Source organism: Palaemon carinicauda, chromosome 2 (genome assembly GCF_036898095.1).
Source record: "Palaemon carinicauda isolate YSFRI2023 chromosome 2, ASM3689809v2, whole genome shotgun sequence".
In the NCBI taxonomy this organism is placed as follows: domain Eukaryota; kingdom Metazoa; phylum Arthropoda; class Malacostraca; order Decapoda; family Palaemonidae; genus Palaemon; species Palaemon carinicauda.
Genome location: NC_090726.1, coordinates 36,249,103 through 36,269,102, shown reverse-complemented (window position 1 = coordinate 36,269,102; position 20,000 = coordinate 36,249,103). Strand labels below are relative to the sequence as shown.

Sequence of the window (20,000 nt, the reverse complement as noted above, 5' to 3'; positions counted from 1 at the left end):
AGAAAGGGAGAATGGAGAATAGACTATGCGATTAAAAGTGATAATGGATTAAGAAAAGAGAAAATGAGAATGGACTGTGCACACAAAACTGATAATGGATTAAGTAAAGAGAAAATGAGAATGGACCGTGCACATGAAAGTGACAAAGGATTAAGCAAAGAGAAAATGAGAATGGACCGTGCAAATAAAAGTGACAATGGATTAAGTAAAGAGAAAATGAGAATGGACTTTGCACATAAAAGTGACAATGGATTAAGAGAAGAGAAAGGGAGAATGGAGAATAGACTATGCACTTAAAAGTGATAATAGATTAAGAGAGCAAAGATTTAAAGGTCGCTCATGAATGGCAGAGACAAGGGACAGTGACATTGCACTAGCAATCAGGACAATGCCCTAGAGACTGACCATATATGATCAGCGCCCAAGCCTCCTTTCCACCCAAGCTAGGACCAGGGAGGGCCAGGCAGTGGCTGCTGATGACTCAGCAAATAGACCTATAGGCTCCCCCGAACTCCCCCCCCCCCAACCTAAGCTCACAAGGATGGTAAGGTTGCAGACACTAATGGCACTAACGAGTCTGAGCGGGACTCGAACCCCCGATTGGCAAACACCAGGCAGAGACGTTACCAATCAGGCCACAATTAATATGAAAAAATATAGAAAAAATTGTAATGGGTTAAAGACAGAGAACATGATAAAGGATTGAAGACGGAGAATGTAATACTAGATTAAAAACACAAAGTAATAATGGAATAAAGACAGAGAAAGTGATAACAGATTAAAGATGGAGAAAGAGATAATGGATTGAAGATGGATAAAGTGATAGCATATTAAGATGAGGAAAGGCAAATGTATTAAAGACATAGATAGTGATAATGGATTAGACTAAGTAATTGATAATAGATTAAAGAGAAAAATAGGTGATAATGAATTAAATACTGTATAGGGAAAATTAGGATAGAGTAAAGACAGAAACTGATAATAGATCAAGGGCAGAGAAAGGATAAATAGATTTGACAGATAAATTGCTAATAGATTAAAGTCAGAGAAGTGATAATGGATTAAAGGCAGGGGAAGTTAAAATGGATCAAAAAATCGAGAAAGTGATGGTGGATTAGGTATGACAAAGTTGATTAAGGATCAAAGATGGAGAAAGTAATAATGGATTAAATACAGTGAAACTGATAATGGATTAAAGTTTAAGAAAGCAATGATAGTTTACAGACAGAGAAAGTTATAAGGGATCAAAGATAGAGAAATTGATGATAGACTAAATACAACGAAAGTGATAAAGGATTAAAGATATAAAGAGTGATAATGGATTAAACACAGATAAAGAGATGATGGATTAAAAACAAAGACAGTGATGGTGGATTAAAGATTGAGAAAATAACAATAGATTAAAGTCAGAGAAAGTGATAATAGATTAAAGTCAAAGAAAGTGATAACAGATTAAAGTCTGAGAAAGTGATAACAGATTAAAGTAAAAGAAAGTGATAACAGATTAAAGTCAGAGAAATTTATAACAGATTAAAGTCAGAGAAAGTGATAACAGATTAAAGTCAGAGAAAGTGATAACAGATTAAAATAAGAGAAAGTGATAAGAGATTAAAGTCAGAGGAAGTGATAACAGATTAAAGTCAGAGAAAGTGATAACAGATTAAAATTAGAGAAAGTAACAATAGATTAAAGTAAGAGAAAGTAACAATAGATTAAAGTAAGAGAAAGTGATAACAGATTAAAGTCTGAGAAAGTGATAACAGATTAAAGTAAGAGAAAGTGATAGCAGATTAAAGTCAGAGAAAGTGATAAGAGATTAAAGTCCGAGAAAGTGATAGCAGATTAAAGTAAGAGAAAGTGATAACAGATTAAGGTCAGAGAAAGTGATAACAAATTAAAGTCAGAGAAAGTGATAAGAGATTAAAGTCAGAGAAAGTGATAACAAAAGTAAGAGAAAGTGATTGTTATAAACAGATTAAATCTATCTATTTTATGTTACAGGACCTGTGGAAAACGCTTATTTTTACATATCAAATGTTAATGTAAAGATAAAAGAAAAATTATAATGATCTGTAACTCAAAGATGTCGTTGTATACAAGAAGTTTTTCTGGATATTTCTCAACTTTTTCTACGTCCCCACTCGCCAAGGCGTGCTTGTTGCCTGGAAATCCTTCAGGAATTTTCATAAACTTTATAGAAAAATGATCCAGTAGTCATATATAGAACGGGAAACGAGTCAAGGAGAGACTTTATTCATTTTTTCCTAGTAGTCATTTCCGTTGCACTTGCTGTGACCCGAAATTTTGTACTTCATTTTCAACTCAACAATATTTAGAAGAAAAGGAATTCTTGGAATGTGGAATATCATCAGAAGCTGCATTCATGTTAATGAATTAAAGACAGTGAATGTGATAATGGATTAAAGACAGAGAAAGTTACAACGGGTTAGAGATTGAGATCAAATGCAACAAAGTCTATAAAGGATTAAAAATGAATAAGGCAATATTGTTATTAGTATTATTACTAGCCAAGCTACAACGCTACTTGGAAAAGCAAGATGCTATAAGCCCAAGGGCTCCAACAGGGAAAAATAGCCCAGTGAGGAAAGGAAATAAGGAAATAAATAAATGATGAGAATAAATTAACAATATATCATCCTAAAAACAGTAACAGCGTCAAAACAGATATGTCCTATATAAACTATTAACAACGTCAAAAACAGATATGTCATATATAAACAATAAAAAGACTCATGTCAGCCTGGTCAACATAAAAACATTTGCTCCAACTTTGAACTTTCGAAGTTCTACTGATTCAACTACCCGATTAGGAAGATCATCTGGAATAAAACTTCTAGAATTTAATAGACCGTAAGATTCTGTCCAACAAATTAAAATGAGAATCAGCAGCTGAACACCAGACAGGAGAACAATACTCAAAACAAGGTAGAATGAAAGAATTTAAACACTTCTTCAGAATAGACTGATCACCGAAAAGTTTGTAAGACTTTCTCAATAAGCCACTTTTTTGTGCTATTGAAGAAGACACAGATTAAATATAGATGTAATAGATCAAAGATGGAGAAAGTAATTATGGATTAAATATGACAAAAGTTATGAAGCATTAAAGATGGAGACGAATAAAAGATTAAAAACATAGAAACTGATAATGGATTAAAAGCAAATAGTGTGATAATAGATTAAAGAGAGAAAGGGATGCTGGATTGAAGATTGGGAATGTGATAATACATTAAAGACAGATCATAATAATGGAATAAAGACAGAGAAAGTGATGAAGGTTTAAAGATACAGAAAGGGATAATAGATTAAAAACAGATGAGGTGATAATGAATTAAGGACATAAAAAGTGATAATCTATTAGATGCAGAGAAAGTGATAATGGATTGATGACAGAAAATGATGATAGATGAAGGGTAAAGTGATAATGGATTAAAGGTGGATATAGTGATAATGTATGAAAAAGGCAGGGAATGATAAAGGATGAAAGACAATGGAAGTATGTAGAAGGGCCATTACAACTTCTTCAATTAATGATATTTTGGATATACCATTTTACTGAAAAAAAAAAAAAATTGAAATCTGATGACATAGGATTGGTTAGCTTCCAGCGAAGGATACGCAAAGCGTTATGGAAAAGGTTATAGTATCTTTAAAGGATGCTCTATGAGCAACAGCTCAGGGTTGCTGTGGCCTGATTGGTAACGTCTCTGCCTGGTGTTTGCCAGTCGGGGGTTCGAGTCCCACTCAGTCTCGTTAGTGCCATTAGTGTCTGCAACATAACCATCCTTGTGAGCTACGGTTGGGGGGGGGGGGTGTTTGGGGGAGCCTATAGGTCTATCTGTTGAGTCATCAGCAGCCATTTGCCTGGCCCTCCTTGGTCCTAGCTTGGATGGAGAGGGGGCTTGGGCGCTGATCATATAAAATATGGTCATTCTCTAGGGCATTGTCCTGCTTGTTAGGGCAATGTCACTGTCCCTTGCCTCTTTGTGGCCTGATTGGTAACGTCTTTGCCTGGTGTTTGCCAGTCGGGGGTTCGAGTCCCGCTCAGTCTCGTTAGTGCCATTAGAGTCTGCAACCTAACCATCCTTGTGAGCTAAGGTTTGGGAGAGCCTATAGGTCTATCTGTTGAGTCACCAGCAGCCATTTGCCTGGACCTCCCTGGTCCTAGCTTGGATGGAGAGGGGGTTTGGGCGCTGATCATATAAAATATGGTCAGTCTCTAGGGCATTGTCCTGCTTGCTAGGGCAATGTCACTGTCCCTTGCCTCTTTGTGGCCTGATTGGTAACGTCTTTGCCTGGTGTTTGCCAGTCGGGGGTTCGAGTCCCGCCCAGTCTCGTCAGTGCCATTATTGTCTGCAACCTAACCATCCTTGTGAGCTAAGGTTTGGGGGGGGGGGTTTGGGGGAGCCTATAGGTCTATCTGTTGAGTCATCAGCAGCCATTTGCCTGGCCCTCACTGGTCTTAGCTTGGGCTCTGATCATATAAAATATGGTCAGTCTCTAGGGTATTCTTCCTGCTTGCTAGGGCAATGTCACTGTCCCTTGCCTCTGCCATTCATGAGCGACCTTTAAACCTTTAAACCTATAAGGCCAGTTTAAGCTAAATCAACCATATGAGGGGATTGAATCTTAACCTTTCAGTCCTACGGGGCAGTGAATCAGATAGAGATCGACGTAGTCCAATTGAAGCAGCTCGAGTTGTTTGTCCATGAATCTCGCCACATCGGCAGCTCGGTTCGCGATCATTGGCAGCTGAAAAGCAAATTTATGAAATTAATCGGTTAATTTTTGCTTCATATCAGAAATTTCATTCTGTGGGAGGTTTTTCCTTTTGAAGGTAACTAATTAAAATTTATCAGGTGAATTCCATATGAAGGTTTGCGTAGTGTGAATAATAATAATAATAATAATAATAATAATAATAATAATGAATATGATTACCATATCAATAAGAATAATAGTAATACTAATAATTATCGTTATTATTATCATTATTATTATTATTCTTATTATTATTATCATTATTATTATTATTATTAATATTATTATCACTACTACTATACACACGCGCACACACACACGCATATATATATATATATATATATATATATATATATATATATATATATATATATATATATATATATACATATATATATATACATATATATTTATATATATATATATATATATATATATATATATCATAAAACGTAGGGTTTATTATAAATTTAAAACTGATGCGAGCAGTAGCCTAATATCCCAAGACCAAAGCCTTTTTCTCTCATTCCCATTTACTTGCCTTAGTGGTGACGAAGAGTTCCTCCCGGGCGATCCTTCCGCTGTCCAACCATTCCTTCAGGACCTCGCCAATCGCTCCTTCGTTCTGGTAGAGGTAAGCGGCGTCAATGTGCCGGTATCCACACTCGAGTGCTGTGCTCAGCACCGTTTTCATTTCTTGCGGTGGCGACTTGAAGGAAGAAACATTTCATTAATTTTCAACTAATAGTTGACAAATATGTAAGAAAAAAATAGCAATTTGGTATCATTAATATTGTAAATAAGTGACTAAAACAAAGTAGCTTTATATTTGTAACTAGTAATTATATAAAAGCGACGTGAAGGAAGAAACATTTCATTGATTTTTAACTAATAGTTGACAAATATGTGAGAAAAAATAGCAATTTGGTATCATTAATGTTGTAAATAAGTGACTAAAACAAAGTAGTTTTATATTTATAACTAGTAATTATATAAAAGCGACATGAAGGAAGAAACATTTCATTAATTTTTAACTAAGAGTGGACAAATATGTAAGAAAAAAATAACAATTTGGTATCATTAATATTGTAAATAAGTGACTAAAACAAAGTAGTTTTATATTTGTAACTAGTAATTATATAAAAGCGACATGAAGGAAGAAACTTTTCCTTATTTTTTAACTAATAGTTGACAAATATGTGAGAAAGAATAGCAATTTGGTATCATTAATATTGTAAATAATGATAAGTGACTAAAACAAAGTAGTTTTATATTTGTAACTAGTAATTATATAAAAGCGACATGAAGGAAGAAACATTTAATTGATTTTTAACTAATAGTTGACAAATAGGTGAGAAAAAAATAGCAATTTGGTATCATTAATATTGTAAATAATGGTAAGTGAATAAAACAAAGTAGTTTTATAATTTGTAACTAGTAATTATATAAAAGCGACTTGAAGGAAGAAACATTTCATTGATTTTTAACTAATAGTTGACATATATGTAAGAAAAAAATAGCAATTTGGTATCGTTAATATTGTAAATAATGATAAGTGACTAAAACAAAGTAGTTTTATATTTTTAACTAGTAATTATATAAAAGCGACATGAAGGAAGAAACATTTCATTGATTTTTAACTAATAGTTGACAAATAGGTGAGAAAAAAATATAGCAATTTGGTATCATTAATATTGTAAATAATGATAAGTGACTAAAACAAAGTAGTTTTATAATATGTAACTAGTAATTATAAAAAAAAATTGAGCAAATACAAGGAAAAGAAATTGTTTTTTTTGCTTTTTGAATATTCTTTACTAATAAACAATTAGAATACTTTTATGAAATAGGTGGAACAATTCAGTCACTTGGGATCTACTAGAAGTAAGGATGGAGGATGTGAGGCTGAGGTTGAGGATAGGATAAAAGCAGCCTGGGGGAAGTGGACGGAGGTCGCAGGATTGGCATAGGATAAGAAAAGGCTAATCAAGATCCATAGCACCGTAATAAGAAGTGTTAATATATGGGTCGGAATCGTAGGCTCGAAGACGAAAACGGGACGCAAAGCTTGAGAGAATAGAGATGAAAAGGCTGTGGTGGATAATGGGAAAAATCACTGCTTGAAAGATTGGAAAATGTCGAAATGCGAGGAATGGCAGAAATAGTAAAGATTACAGAGACGTTTAAGAATGTCACGACTAGGATGGTGTGGGCATGTGTTGAGGATGGATGGTGGGAAAGGGGTGAAGAGGGCTTGGGAGGCAGAGAATTAGATTTCGAGATGAGGTGAAAGATGATATAGAGAGGAAAGGTTTGGTGGAAGAGGATTCCTTTGATAGAAGACATTGGAGAGGGTACATCAGGCAACCAACCCCTTAATGTAGGGGTAAGGTGAGAAAGAGGAAGAAATATTTAGCATCTGGATAATACAGAAAATAAAAACTGCACAATTTTGGTATCATGTGGATTTTGCATACAGATTGTTTGCTCTTCCGGTTGTAGGCTAACTTTAAAAAGGAATCATTTGATATTTTGTATCCAACAACTAGGATATATGTAGGGGAGACAAAAAGTAAAAACTGCATAGTATTGGCACCGTTAATATTCAATACACAAATGTGTGTGTGCGTGGACTTTTATGTGTGTGTATAAGATTCATGTATAGACATGTGTTTATTCTTTATATTTCAAATGATATTGTATGTTAGATTACACGTACGCATTCAAACGTTTCATACGTATGTATTTATAAAAGTACATGGACGTTCATACATGTATTTCATTTGTGTATTTTGTGATGTATAGTGAGTTCCACTTATGTAGGTTTAAGTAATGTGTGTAAATTACATAAGACTTTCGTCATTCATGTAATTATATTTTCATTTAATTTAGTATATGTAAATTTACGTTATTTTTTAAGAATTAACTTTTAATTTCACATATTTCGTTACTAAGTCTTATGTAATCACATTTAGGTATGCTGTATCACACATACAAGGTAATAACACGAGGAATTACGTAATTGTTATGGTTCCACATGGTTAGAATGTGCACGATAATTCTCGAATCAGATTTACTCTTATTTAAAAGTTGTGGGGATTGGTGGGCGGAGTTAGCTGAGAGAGGAGTTGCCTCGCAAGCAAGGTTAGTATCCCTTTTTCAATTTACTACGTTGCCAACCTTACGCCACTAGAGCCTTGCTCCTCATGCCACGAGAATGATCTATTAGAATTTTCTAGATGAACAAAGTCCATATATATAGACCTTAGGAATGCATAAGCAGCAGAAGAGACCCAGCCTATCCCTTTGAAAGAGCCAAAGTTCGCCTGCCCTCTCTCCTCTCAAGTGTGTGACCTCTTAAACGTGAATAAGTTTTTTACCCAATGTATATCGCGTATAGTGGTGTTCAAAACTTGGTGAAATTTATTGAAGGGTAAATCAAGCGAAGTGTGTTAATGTAAGTACATTATCATTTAAATTTTTGTAACTGGCCAGTGAGATTTAGGTTAAACAGTGAAGTGTATTTATTTTGCTTGACTGTTTGGTACCCTCGTTTGAACAAAGAGACGTAAGTGTAACAGTTACATTTATGTAAATTTCATTTAGTGTTTAATCATTAGAGTGTTAAGGTGTTAACTATTATCATTAATTATCAAAATTAATTTCCAGTGAAACAAGTGATTGTATAATTTTCATAAAGTAAAATTTTCTAGTCTTAGTCTAAGGTTTTGTTCAGATTTAACATTTCAAGTGGTTTATTTTTGGTGTTAACTCTGCCGAAGTGTTGTAACTTTTTATAGACTATATTTATTTTTGTGAAGAGTCTATTACTTCGAGCACCAATATTTTTCTAACAGTGCTTTGCTCGTAATCCCTGACTAAAAACCGAAGTAAGAGGTTATTTTTTAAAAGTTCTTATAAAATAATCACCCAGTTTTGTTTTGAGAAAAGCGTAAGAGACCTTTGGATATTCAGTGTTCATATACTGTATATTGCCGTCTGGGAGTTGCGTGTATTCTCAGAGCTTAGGTATTATTCAAGTGTAACAGATTTATGTAAAAATACACAGATGAGTTTGGAGCTCGGGAGTTTATGTAATTTGCTAGCCGTAATAATATATATAAATATATATACTGTATGTATGTTAACCCTGGGAACGATACTACTGATACAGAAGAGATATGTCTGCTAATATCTCATTCCCTCAGCAAGGCCTTTGAGATGAGGTTTCTAGCTCCATTGATATTTCCATCCTGCAGAAACCTCATGCTGTCTTCGTGACCCCTACATCGAATTTGAAATAACTCCTCATCAGGTCCTTCGACTCTAGATCCCCTATAATCCATTTGCTCCTACGTTTTTTTTTTTTTTTTTTTTTCTTGATTCAAGTATGCAGTTCGCAAGTCGAGTCAAGAGAGGCAAAATGAGACCTTTCAGGATATAATCATGATAGACACTGATTCATGAGACTCATTTCACCATCATTATTATGATTATTTTCATCATTTAAAATTACATTATGTTCAATTGATACCAGCCACCAGTCTAAAAAGAAATTTTGCTGAGTAGAATTTCCACCCGTTGCAAATAGAAAATGGATTAAATAAAAAAAATAGAACTTCATGAAGACATATCAGCATCTCATCTCCAACTGAAAAATCAAATCTGGTCCTGCGCCATAAATCTCTCAATGAAAGGAAGTGGAATTTCTCTCCTTTCACGTCGCATGATGGATATATAATTTGCTCTATCCTATCAATTTAGAGACTCACTTTTGCCCTCCTAATTTCCAAGACTCCCAATCCTCTCACCCTAGACCAGTAGTTCCCAACCCTGGAATTGGAATCGGAAAAACATTTTCTGGGGGTTGCATGATATAGTTTAGCCCTGAACTTTCGAGAAAACGTCAGTGGCGCATTGAAGGGAGAGACTCAGTTCAGCCATCGTTAGGTTTAGGCAGTGTTGCCAGATATGGGGATTTATCCCTAGATTTGGGGATTTTGGGTGTCTGATGGGGATGGTCTGTACAAATTTCTATGAAGAAAATACAAAGATGAGTAAACCTTTATATTGTTGCAATTAGTTTGCTTGTACTTATATGAAGTATAGCAAGTAATTTCTATATTAGTAAAGCCTACAGGATCAGAAGAAAATATATTTGTGGAAATGGGGTCGTGCTGGGGATTTATTATCATGAGTTTGGGGGATTTTTAGACTAACCCACCTGGCAACACTGGGTTAAGGCTGCATTTGTGGGAACACAATTCGTGACTCCTGTCGTGATACTCCATTTTATCATTCATTTTATAGGTTTAAAGGTCACTCATGAAAGGCAGAGGCAAGGGACAGTAACAATGCCCTATCAAGCAGGATAATCCCCTAGAGAATGGCCATATATACATATGATCAGCGTCCAAACCCCCTCTCCACCCAAACTAGGACCAAAGAGGGCCCGGCAATGACTGCTGATGACTAAGTAGATAGACTTATAGGCTCCACCAAACCCCGATCCTTAGCTCACAAGGATGGTGAGGTTGCAGCTACCAAAAGAACTAACTAGTTTGAGCGGGACTCGAACCCCAGCCTCGTAATCACCAGGCAAGTACGTTGCAAATAACCACAACCCTTGAAACGTTAGTAGTTTTAGAAGCAACCCAGCAATCTAGGAAGATCGAATTTCATCATCATCTGAGTCTCCGTCATAGAGACATAAAATCTAAGGCCTTATTACCTTATTTTATGTTTGGGTTCCCCCAGGTCCCTCAGTGTGAGGCACCTCGTATATCCACCAGAGAGTTGCATCTTTCTGTAAATTATTATTAAGAGGTGAACTGTGAGTATTTTTATGAATCTTGTAAAATATTGTAAATATTACCTTTGTTCGTAAACAGGATTATTGTTAAGTTTGCTGGCTATTATTTTCTTTTGCTGTTACTATTTTGCTATTTTCTATGCTGAATTAATGAGGGAATAAGATATTGAAGTAGATTTTAAATAATCTACCTTTCGATATAGCTGACCGTCACAAACTCTTTTCTTTAGTCTTGGGATTCTGTAACGTGAGTTTCTGTCGAATCTAGTTGAGCCACAATAGTTGTTACCTAGATATCCTATGGTAGGATTCCTACCACCCTTATATTTAATATAATCTAGTCTGCATGTATTTACAACTGTTATAAAAGAATATCCTTATAGTTATCACTGTCATTGCTGTTGTTATTCTTCTGAAACACTATCAACTTGAAAATAATTCCCCACTAGAGAACAGTATACACTTAATGGAGGCATATGATAGAATTGGAAAAGTTCCTAATTGAATGATATAGACTAACTTAAGCTATATTATCTTATTTCTCTTCCTCTTTCTTTTTTTATAGTTTTGATAATTTATTGCTGTTACTGTCCCTGCAATATTGTATTGTGGTTGTTTAGTCTTCTCTTGTAGTATATTTATTTCCTTGTTTTCTTTCCTCACTGGGCTATTTTTCCCCGTTGGAGCCCTTGGGCTTATAGCATCTTTCTTTTCCAACTAGAGTTATAGATTAGCTCGTAATAATAATAATAATGATAATGATAATAATAATAATAATAATGTAATACGATCAAAGAAAATTTATGTACTACTCGTATACGGCATGTCGAGTATTTATAATGAATTTCCTCAATTTTTACAAGCAATTTTATTGTACTTGATATCGCAAATAATCCTAGACTATTAGTTTCAGCATTGTAATTGGTAGGGGGAATAATCCCTTTGGAGGAAAGGTAATGATGACTTGAGACTTAGTAACCCTTCTTATCTCTCTCTCTCTCTCTCTCTCTCTCTCTCTCTCTCTCTCTCTCTCTCTCTCTCCTGCCAGATGTAAAAGATAACCTAAATGTGAGACCTTCTACCGGGGGGTACTCCCAGGGTGGCGCCTGGGGGGGGGGGATGGAGGTTAGAAGGGACTAGAGATAGTCCCTGCTGGCTAATGGTCGCCCGAAGAGAACGATGTAAATCGTCTCAGTGGAGACCTAAAAACCTGCAACTTTAACTTTTTATCAACAAGTTTTCATTAAGCTAGAACTAGAAGGCCTCACAGTAGTGTGTCTTCGTGGATCAAAAATAATTACATGAGCGATTACTATAAAATATGTCATTCAAATCTTGAGTGTCTCTGACGACTTAATGATAATATCACCAGCAAGGAAAAAACTCTTCCAAGCATTCTTCGTTCATTTACAAGGTAAACTACTGCTATTTGTCGTACATATGTATGAAAGTTACTTCTCTCCATGATTTTGACCTCTATTCCTGGAAAGACAAATGGCTCACACTTGACCAGTTTCTAGAGACTGACCTTAAAAGTGCCTAGACCGATGATAGGCATCTTCCTGCCGTTTGGCAGCACTACATCGGGCACGGCATTGGCGGCCATCCTGGATAAAAAAGTGCCTAGACTGATGACATGCATCTTGCTGCTGTTTGGCAGCACTACATCGGGCACGGCTTTGGCCATCTCGGATAAACTTTTTAATTCTTTGAGTTCAAGGCTGTGCACCGTACAAAAGAAGAGGCAAGAGCTATGCTTCTTAACACAACACACACTGAGCAGACCTTCTTGCGTCTTGTGTGGTTTCAGAAAGCTTGTGATCCAATGTCTGCTTGGCTGGCAGCGTGGCTACTAGTTAATAGTTATCTGATTAGAGATAGAGATCTTAAAATATTGAAGTACAGCGGTGGCCAGCCTTCTGGCCACACAAACTTTTACCCATTTTACATCTGGCCACACAAACTTTTACCCATTTTACATCTGGCCACACAAACTTTTACCCATTTTACATCTTCTGTCCACACAAACTTTTACCCATTTTACATCTGGCCACACAAACTTTTACCCATTTTACATCTGGCCACACAAACTTTTACCCATTTTACATCTTCTGGCCACACAGACTTTTACCCATTTTACATCTTCTGGCCACACAAACTTTTACCCATTTTACATCATTAACTGTGGTAATATTGACATATTTGGCAGTTATATATACGGTATACTGTGTATATTAATAATGATTATACAGACGACTGGCGAAATCTAACCGAGGCCCTTTGCGTCGATAGGCGTAGGAAGAAATGATATATATATATATATATATATATATATATATATATATATATATATATATATATATATATATATATAGCACCAGGGTTATGATGTACATATTTATTGCTTAGCTTTCGGAAAATCTATTTCCATCATCAGAGCCTAAAAAAGGATACAGTATATAAGTTAAAACATAGTATAATGAATATTTAAAACAGAAAATTTAAAATGAACATACAAAAACTTTATGAAATAAGATAAGAAATTAACATAAAACTATAAAATCAATCTAAATACAAAATAAAAGATCAAAGCGCCAGCGCTATAAACTCACATGAAATAAAATTAAACACAATTTAATTCGTACGTTGCCCGGCCCAGGTTTGATTTTAGTTTGTGCTGGAATATTGCCTCCATTATTAGTAAGTCGAGGTTACTCTGCGAAGTGGCTAAGATGGAAAAAATTCGCCTTGGACATTGGGTGGTCATCACTTAGGGAATGGTCTCTGATGGCTGAATGGGGTAGTTTTGCCATATAATTACCCGTTCTAGGTGAGCGACCGAAGTGCTCAGACAATCTTGCACGGTAACGTCTTTCACTTTTTCCAATATACGATGCATTACAGCGATCACACTTATATTCATATATGACACCCGAACAAAGATCATCGGAGACCCGGTCTTTAAATTTGGAAATAATTGTCCTTTAAGACCTATTTTGTCTGCCTGTGGGACGCACAATTATAATATAGCTAAATTTTTGGTCCCGGTAATAGCCCCAATAACAGTGAATGAATATACAGTGAAGGATTCTTTTTCATTTGCTAAAGAAATTTCAAACTTAAACTTGGGAAAATGTACAATGGCAAGCTTTGACGTGGAGTCTCTTTTCACTAATATTCCTTTGACTGAGACAATAGATATCTGCGTGGAAGGACTGTTTGGAGACGAAGAACAAGTGAATGGCTTTACAAGAAAGGAGATGAAGGAACTCCCGGGATTGTCTGCTAAGGATTGTTTGTTTTTATTTGATAAAAAGTTTTATGTTCAGGTTGATGGTTGTGCTATGGGTAGCCCTATGGGACCTAGTCTCGCAAATGCCTTTCTTGCCTATTATGAAAACATTTGGTTAAATGAATGCCCTACTGATTTTAAACCTCTTTTTTATAGACGGTATGTCGACGACACGTTTTTATTATTTCGTAGCCCAAGTCATGTCCAATTGTTTTTAAACTATTTGAATTCCAAACACCAAAATATAAATTTTACTAGTGAAGTAGAAATGGATGGTAGCATATCTTTCCTTGACATCAACATTCATAAATTTGGTACTGGGTTTAACACATCTGTCTACAGGAAACCAACGTTCACAGGCTTATGCACTAAATTCTCTTCTTTTATTCCCATACAATATAAGAGAAATCTTATCTGTACTCTCACTTATAGAGCATATAACCTTTGCTCTAATTACCTCAACATTCATAAGGAACTGACGTATATTAAAAAACTACTTTATAACAATGGATTCCCGTATAATTTTACTGATACTTATATAGGGAAAACACTAAGTAAACTCACGCTACCACCTTGTGAAAGGAAACTAATTGCTCCTCGGAAAAATATCTTCTTTTCTATTCCATATCTGGGGTCCCACAGTTTTAAATTACGAAATCATTGCAGTAGAATTGTGCGTGAATTTTATCCTCAGGTATCATTGAAAATCGTGTTTTCCCCCTCAAATGCTATGAGCAAATTTTTCAAATTTAAAGACCGGGTCTCCGATGATCTTTGTTCGGGTGTCATATATGAATATAAGTGTGATCGCTGTAATGCATCGTATATTGGAAAAAGTGAAAGACATTACCGTGCAAGATTGTCTGAGCACTTCGGTCGCTCACCTAGAACGGGTAATTATATGGCAAAACTACCCCATTCAGCCATCAGAGACCATTCCCTAAGTGATGACCACCCAATGTCCAAGGCGAATTTTTTCCATCTTAGCCACTTCGCAGAGTAACCTCGACTTACTAATAATGGAGGCAATATTCCAGCACAAACTAAAACCAAACCTGGGCCGGGCAACATATGAATTAAATTGTGTTTAATTTTATTTCATGTGAGTTTATAGCGCTGGCGCTTTGATCTTTTATTTTGTATTTAGATTGATTTTATAGTTTTATGTTAATTTCTTATTTTATTTCATAAAGTTTTTGTATGTTCATTTTAAATTTTCTGTTTTAAATATTCATTATACTATGTTTTAACTTATATACTGTATCCTATTTTAGGCTCTGATGATGGAAATAGATTTTCCGAAAGCTAAGTAATAAAGATGTACATCATAACCCTGGTACTATTATTCATATATATAAATATATATATATATATATATATATATATATATATATATATATATATATATATATATATATATATATATATATATATATATATATATATATATATATATATATATACCGTACTTTCCGCGTCATACGACGCACATTTTTTAACGAAAAAATAACCCCCAAAATCACCCTGCGTCTCAACACTTAAGAAAAAGTTATACAGGGGAGTTTGACCAAGGCCGTCTACACCCTTCAAACACCCAACTATTGACATACAAACACTCAAACTCACGAGAGATAGAATATAAACTTACAATTATCATTCATATGTAATAAATTCATTTATTTTTATATTGCACTTCATTTAATGAAGTACAGTAGCAAATTATTTTTTTTTTCTTTTTGTAATCAGCTGATGACTCGCTAACCCCCCTTCTACTAATGGTCTCGTAGCAGACGACGTTATGACACATTAGTTGTTTATGCAATATATATCTGTTTTCTCATATTTTGATATTGTATAATAAAGCAAATATTGATAATGACTTTGTTGCCTGAGTTACGAAATGATACAAACAGACAGTGGCTGAATACGACCTTGGAAAAAACTTCTGTTAGTTGATTGCAGTATTACCAAGGTAGCAGAAAATTAACTAGACCTAGAATCACATAAGCACTAGCTAAAGTATTACACCTAAAATAGTTCCTAGATTTCTTTAAACAATAATTACATTTTGTGTGAAAATTCATAGGCTCTATGAGGAATATTGGAAATATTACTAGAATTTTACCTCTTTAACGAAATTTTATGAACCTTTGGCAACACTGCTTTCATGTAAACAAGACTTGGGACACCAAACACACTGACTAAACGTGTAGTTGTGGTGGAAACTACGACTGGTTTAGTGGTTTCCGATATGAAGATGTAATAAAATTGGGATAATCGGCATATAGCTAATTAATATTAACTTAAACATTTCATAATAAACCCAAAATAAGATAAGTTACTGTGTCAGACAATAATCACGCTGGAGTCGCTGACTAGGGATTTCAGCTAAACTTTTAAAATCCTCAATTTTTTTTTTTTTCTAAAACTACCTTGCTAATTTAAGGGTGAGTCTTACCACTTGTAGCGTCTTAGGGCACGAGAAATGCAGTGTATATATATATATATATATATATATATATATATATATTATATATATAATATATATATATATATATATACTGTATATATATATATATATGTGTGTGTGTGTGTGTGTGTGTAGAGAGAGAGAGAGAGAGAGAGAGAGAGAGATGTACAGATATAAGAGTTGTAGCTGAAATTATTTCACATATATACAAGATGAATTTTGCTAGATTTGATTACGCTTCTGATTTAAATTGATGATTTTATTTAGAGTTTTAGGTACCAATAGTACTATTTGAACGCATTATCACTTTTAAATAAAAACAAATTTCATATACAGAAAAGATTAACATAAATAGCTTTAACGGACACTTGACCCTGCTTTGCTTTCCTTTAACCAAATCTGCATCATTTGGGAGCTAAATTAGTTTTAAATGTTTAAAGGCCACTTGCTTGAGGGTACTCTCGGGCACGCTGTTCTGTCTGCTTTCTCTTCCTCTTGTTTTGTTAAAGTATTTATAGTTTATATAGGAAATATTTATTCTAATGTTGATACTGTTTTTAAAATATTTAATTTTTCCTTGTTTCCTTTCCTTACTGGGGCTATTTTCCCTGTTGGGGGCCATGGGCTTGTAGCATCTTGCTTTTCCAGCAAGGGTTGTAGCTTAGCAATTAATAATAATAATAATAATAATAATAATAATAATAATAATTGTTTCCTTTCCTTACTGGGGCTATTTTCCCTGTTGGGGGCCCTGGGCTTGTAGCATCTTGCTTTTCCAACTAGGGTTATAGCTTAGCAATTAATAATAATAATAATAATAATAATAATAATAATATTTTTTTCCTTTCCTAACTGGGCTGTTTCCCTGTTGGGGGCCCTGGGCTTGTAGCATCTTGCTTTTCCAACTAGGGTTATAGCTTAGCAATTAATAATAATAATAATAATAATAATAATAATAATATTTTTTTCCTTTCCTAACTGGGCTATTTTCCCTGTTGGGGGCCCTGGGCTTGTAGCATCTTGCTTTTCCAACTAGGGTTATAGCTTAGCAATTAATAATAATAATAATAATAATAATAATAATAATAATAATATTTTTTTCCTTTCCTAACTGGGCTGTTTCCCTGTTGGGGGCCCTGGGCTTGTAGCATCTTGCTTTTCCAACTAGGGTTATAGCTTAGCAATTAATAATAATAATAATAATAATAATAATAATAATATTTTTTTCCTTTCCTAACTGGGCTGTTTCCCTGTTGGGGGCCCTGGGCTTGTAGCATCTTGCTTTTCCAACTAGGGTTATAGCTTAGCAATTAATAATAATAATAATAATAATAATAATAATAATATTTTTTTCCTTTCCTAACTGGGCTGTTTCCCTGTTGGGGGCCCTGGGCTTGTAGCATCTTGCTTTTCCAACTAGGGTTATAGCTTAGCAATTAATAATAATAATAATAATAATAATAATAATAATATTTTTTTCCTTTCCTAACTGGGCTGTTTCCCTGTTGGGGGCCCTGGGCTTGTAGCATCTTGCTTTTCCAACTAGGGTTATAGCTTAGCAATTAATAATAATAATAATAATAATAATAATAATAATAATATTTTTTTCCTTTCCTAACTGGGCTGTTTCCCTGTTGGGGGCCCTGGCTTGTAGCATCTTGCTTTTCCAACTAGGGTTATAGCTTAGCAATTAATAATAATAATAATAATAATAATAATAATAATATTTTTTTTCCTTTCCTAACTGGGCTGTTTCCCTGTTGGGGGCCCTGGGCTTGTAGCATCTTGCTTTTCCAACTAGGGTTATAGCTTAGCAATTAATAATAATAATAATAATAATAATAATAATAATATTTTTTTCCTTTCCTAACTGGGCTGTTTCCCTGTTGGGGGCCCTGGGCTTGTAGCATCTTGCTTTTCCAACTAGGGTTATAGCTTAGCAATTAATAATAATAATAATAATAATAATAATAATAATAATAATTTTTTCCTTTCCTAACTGGGCTAGTTTCCCTGTTGGGGGCCCTGGGCTTGTAGCATCTTGCTTTTCCAACTAGGGTTGTAGCTTAATAATAATAATAATAATAATAAAAATAATAGTAATAATAATAACAATTGTGAAAGGCAGTCACAACGACTTAGGATGACCATAAGAACCTAAGAGGATCAGGATATACCAAACCTTTTTAATCTTACTCACTGTATTACACAAATGATTACCATTAGTGAATATAGTCTGCGGATAATTTGCTACCTTTTTGGTATATAGCTCGTTGCTGCATAACTTTCAATTAGGTTGTTGTACTGTACCGCTCGCGTTTCATACACGCTCGTAAATTATAACGGTATTCTTTTTTTTCTTTATTGTATATCCCGCTCTACGCCTCACTTTTAACAGAAACAGCTTAAGCCTACCATTTCATGAATTATTTCGCTTGATTTTTTTGACATTTTTGCCCGGAACCTGATGTATATAAACTCGCTAGCTGTTGAAATAAGGTTAGTTGCATTCACCTCGCCTCTCAGTTACAACCTAACGGCTCCTCACTCTCACATCGGTAGGAATGAATGACTAAATCAAGATCTATAAAAATTTACTTCATATTGATCAAAATCATTAGGCTTAATTAATACAGATTCCAAGACTCCACAATTGATTTTTATTTCTAATTGGCTGGCTCCTCCGGAAACACGGGCTCTTCTTTCACACTGGAATGTGGAAAGTGTATTCTGGATGTTTTGTTATTCTGAAATGTATAAAAATAGGACGTATTAACAAAATTGCTTCCACTTCCTTATAAGAGAGGCTCTTCGTAGCCATCCATGATACTTCAGAGAAATATTCAGACATCCCTCCTTGGCTTTATGAATTTTTTTCATTCGCCCAGTCCCATTCTTATATACAACTCCCTCTGTACATATACAAACGTTTATATATATATATATATATATATATGCCTACATATATGTACATACATACATATGTATAAACATACATACATACATACACACACACACACATATATATATATATATATATATGCATACATACATATGTATATGCATGCATACATATGTATACATACATACATACATATGTATACATACATACATACATATATATACATACATACATACTGTATATATATATATATATATATATAAAAGCCGAATCATGTTACCCTTTGAAGACATCTTCGAAGATAAATATGCGCCCTTTTTCGCCTTTGTCGAGAGCATCTAACGCCGCCATGTCTTCTGGACTCAGTGTGAAGTCAAACACCTGGAAAAAAAAATATAAAGTAAAATAAAGAACAAACATCAGATTAAGAGCATATGACAAAGTTTCATTCCATAAGCCACTTTGCTTGAAGGTCATTCATTTGTCCTTACCAAGCAAGCGATGCTCTTGCAACATTCATGGGCCCCTCTGAATCCATAATGGTCGAGCATTTGAATACCAAATTTGATATTTTTCCTTTTTCTATTTATATCATCTATATACAGTAGTTTTAGTTTTATATATTTCCTTTTTGGCTTCGAGAATTTTTTTTTTTTTTTTTTTTTTTTTTTTAATGGTAGGTATCATTTAGGCCTACATTTTCTAGTTCATATTTACGAAATCGGATTTCAAGGTCTTCGTA

General features: G+C 34.4%; 2 protein-coding genes across 2 annotated transcripts in view; both read right to left on the bottom strand.

The window, feature by feature from the left end:
- LOC137623823 (aldo-keto reductase family 1 member B1-like) overlaps positions 1-12,434 on the bottom strand; it is a 22,869-nt gene extending 10,435 nt beyond the window's left edge. The window contains exons 1-3 of the mRNA XM_068354638.1: positions 12,123-12,434; positions 5,324-5,491; positions 4,656-4,773 (exon numbers count right to left, since the gene is read on the bottom strand). Of these exons, the coding sequence (XP_068210739.1) occupies positions 4,656-4,773; positions 5,324-5,491; positions 12,123-12,281 (445 nt within the window). The 5' untranslated portion in view covers positions 12,282-12,434. The remainder of the gene's footprint in view (positions 1-4,655; positions 4,774-5,323; positions 5,492-12,122) is intronic.
- A 6,499-nt stretch (positions 12,435-18,933) lies between these two features.
- The window catches only part of LOC137623833 (aldo-keto reductase family 1 member A1-like), a 17,046-nt gene continuing 15,979 nt past the window's right edge, over positions 18,934-20,000 (bottom strand). Inside the window, exons 8-9 of the mRNA XM_068354645.1 lie at positions 19,539-19,639; positions 18,934-19,103 (exon numbers count right to left, since the gene is read on the bottom strand). Of these exons, the coding sequence (XP_068210746.1) occupies positions 19,061-19,103; positions 19,539-19,639 (144 nt within the window). The 3' untranslated portion in view covers positions 18,934-19,060. The remainder of the gene's footprint in view (positions 19,104-19,538; positions 19,640-20,000) is intronic.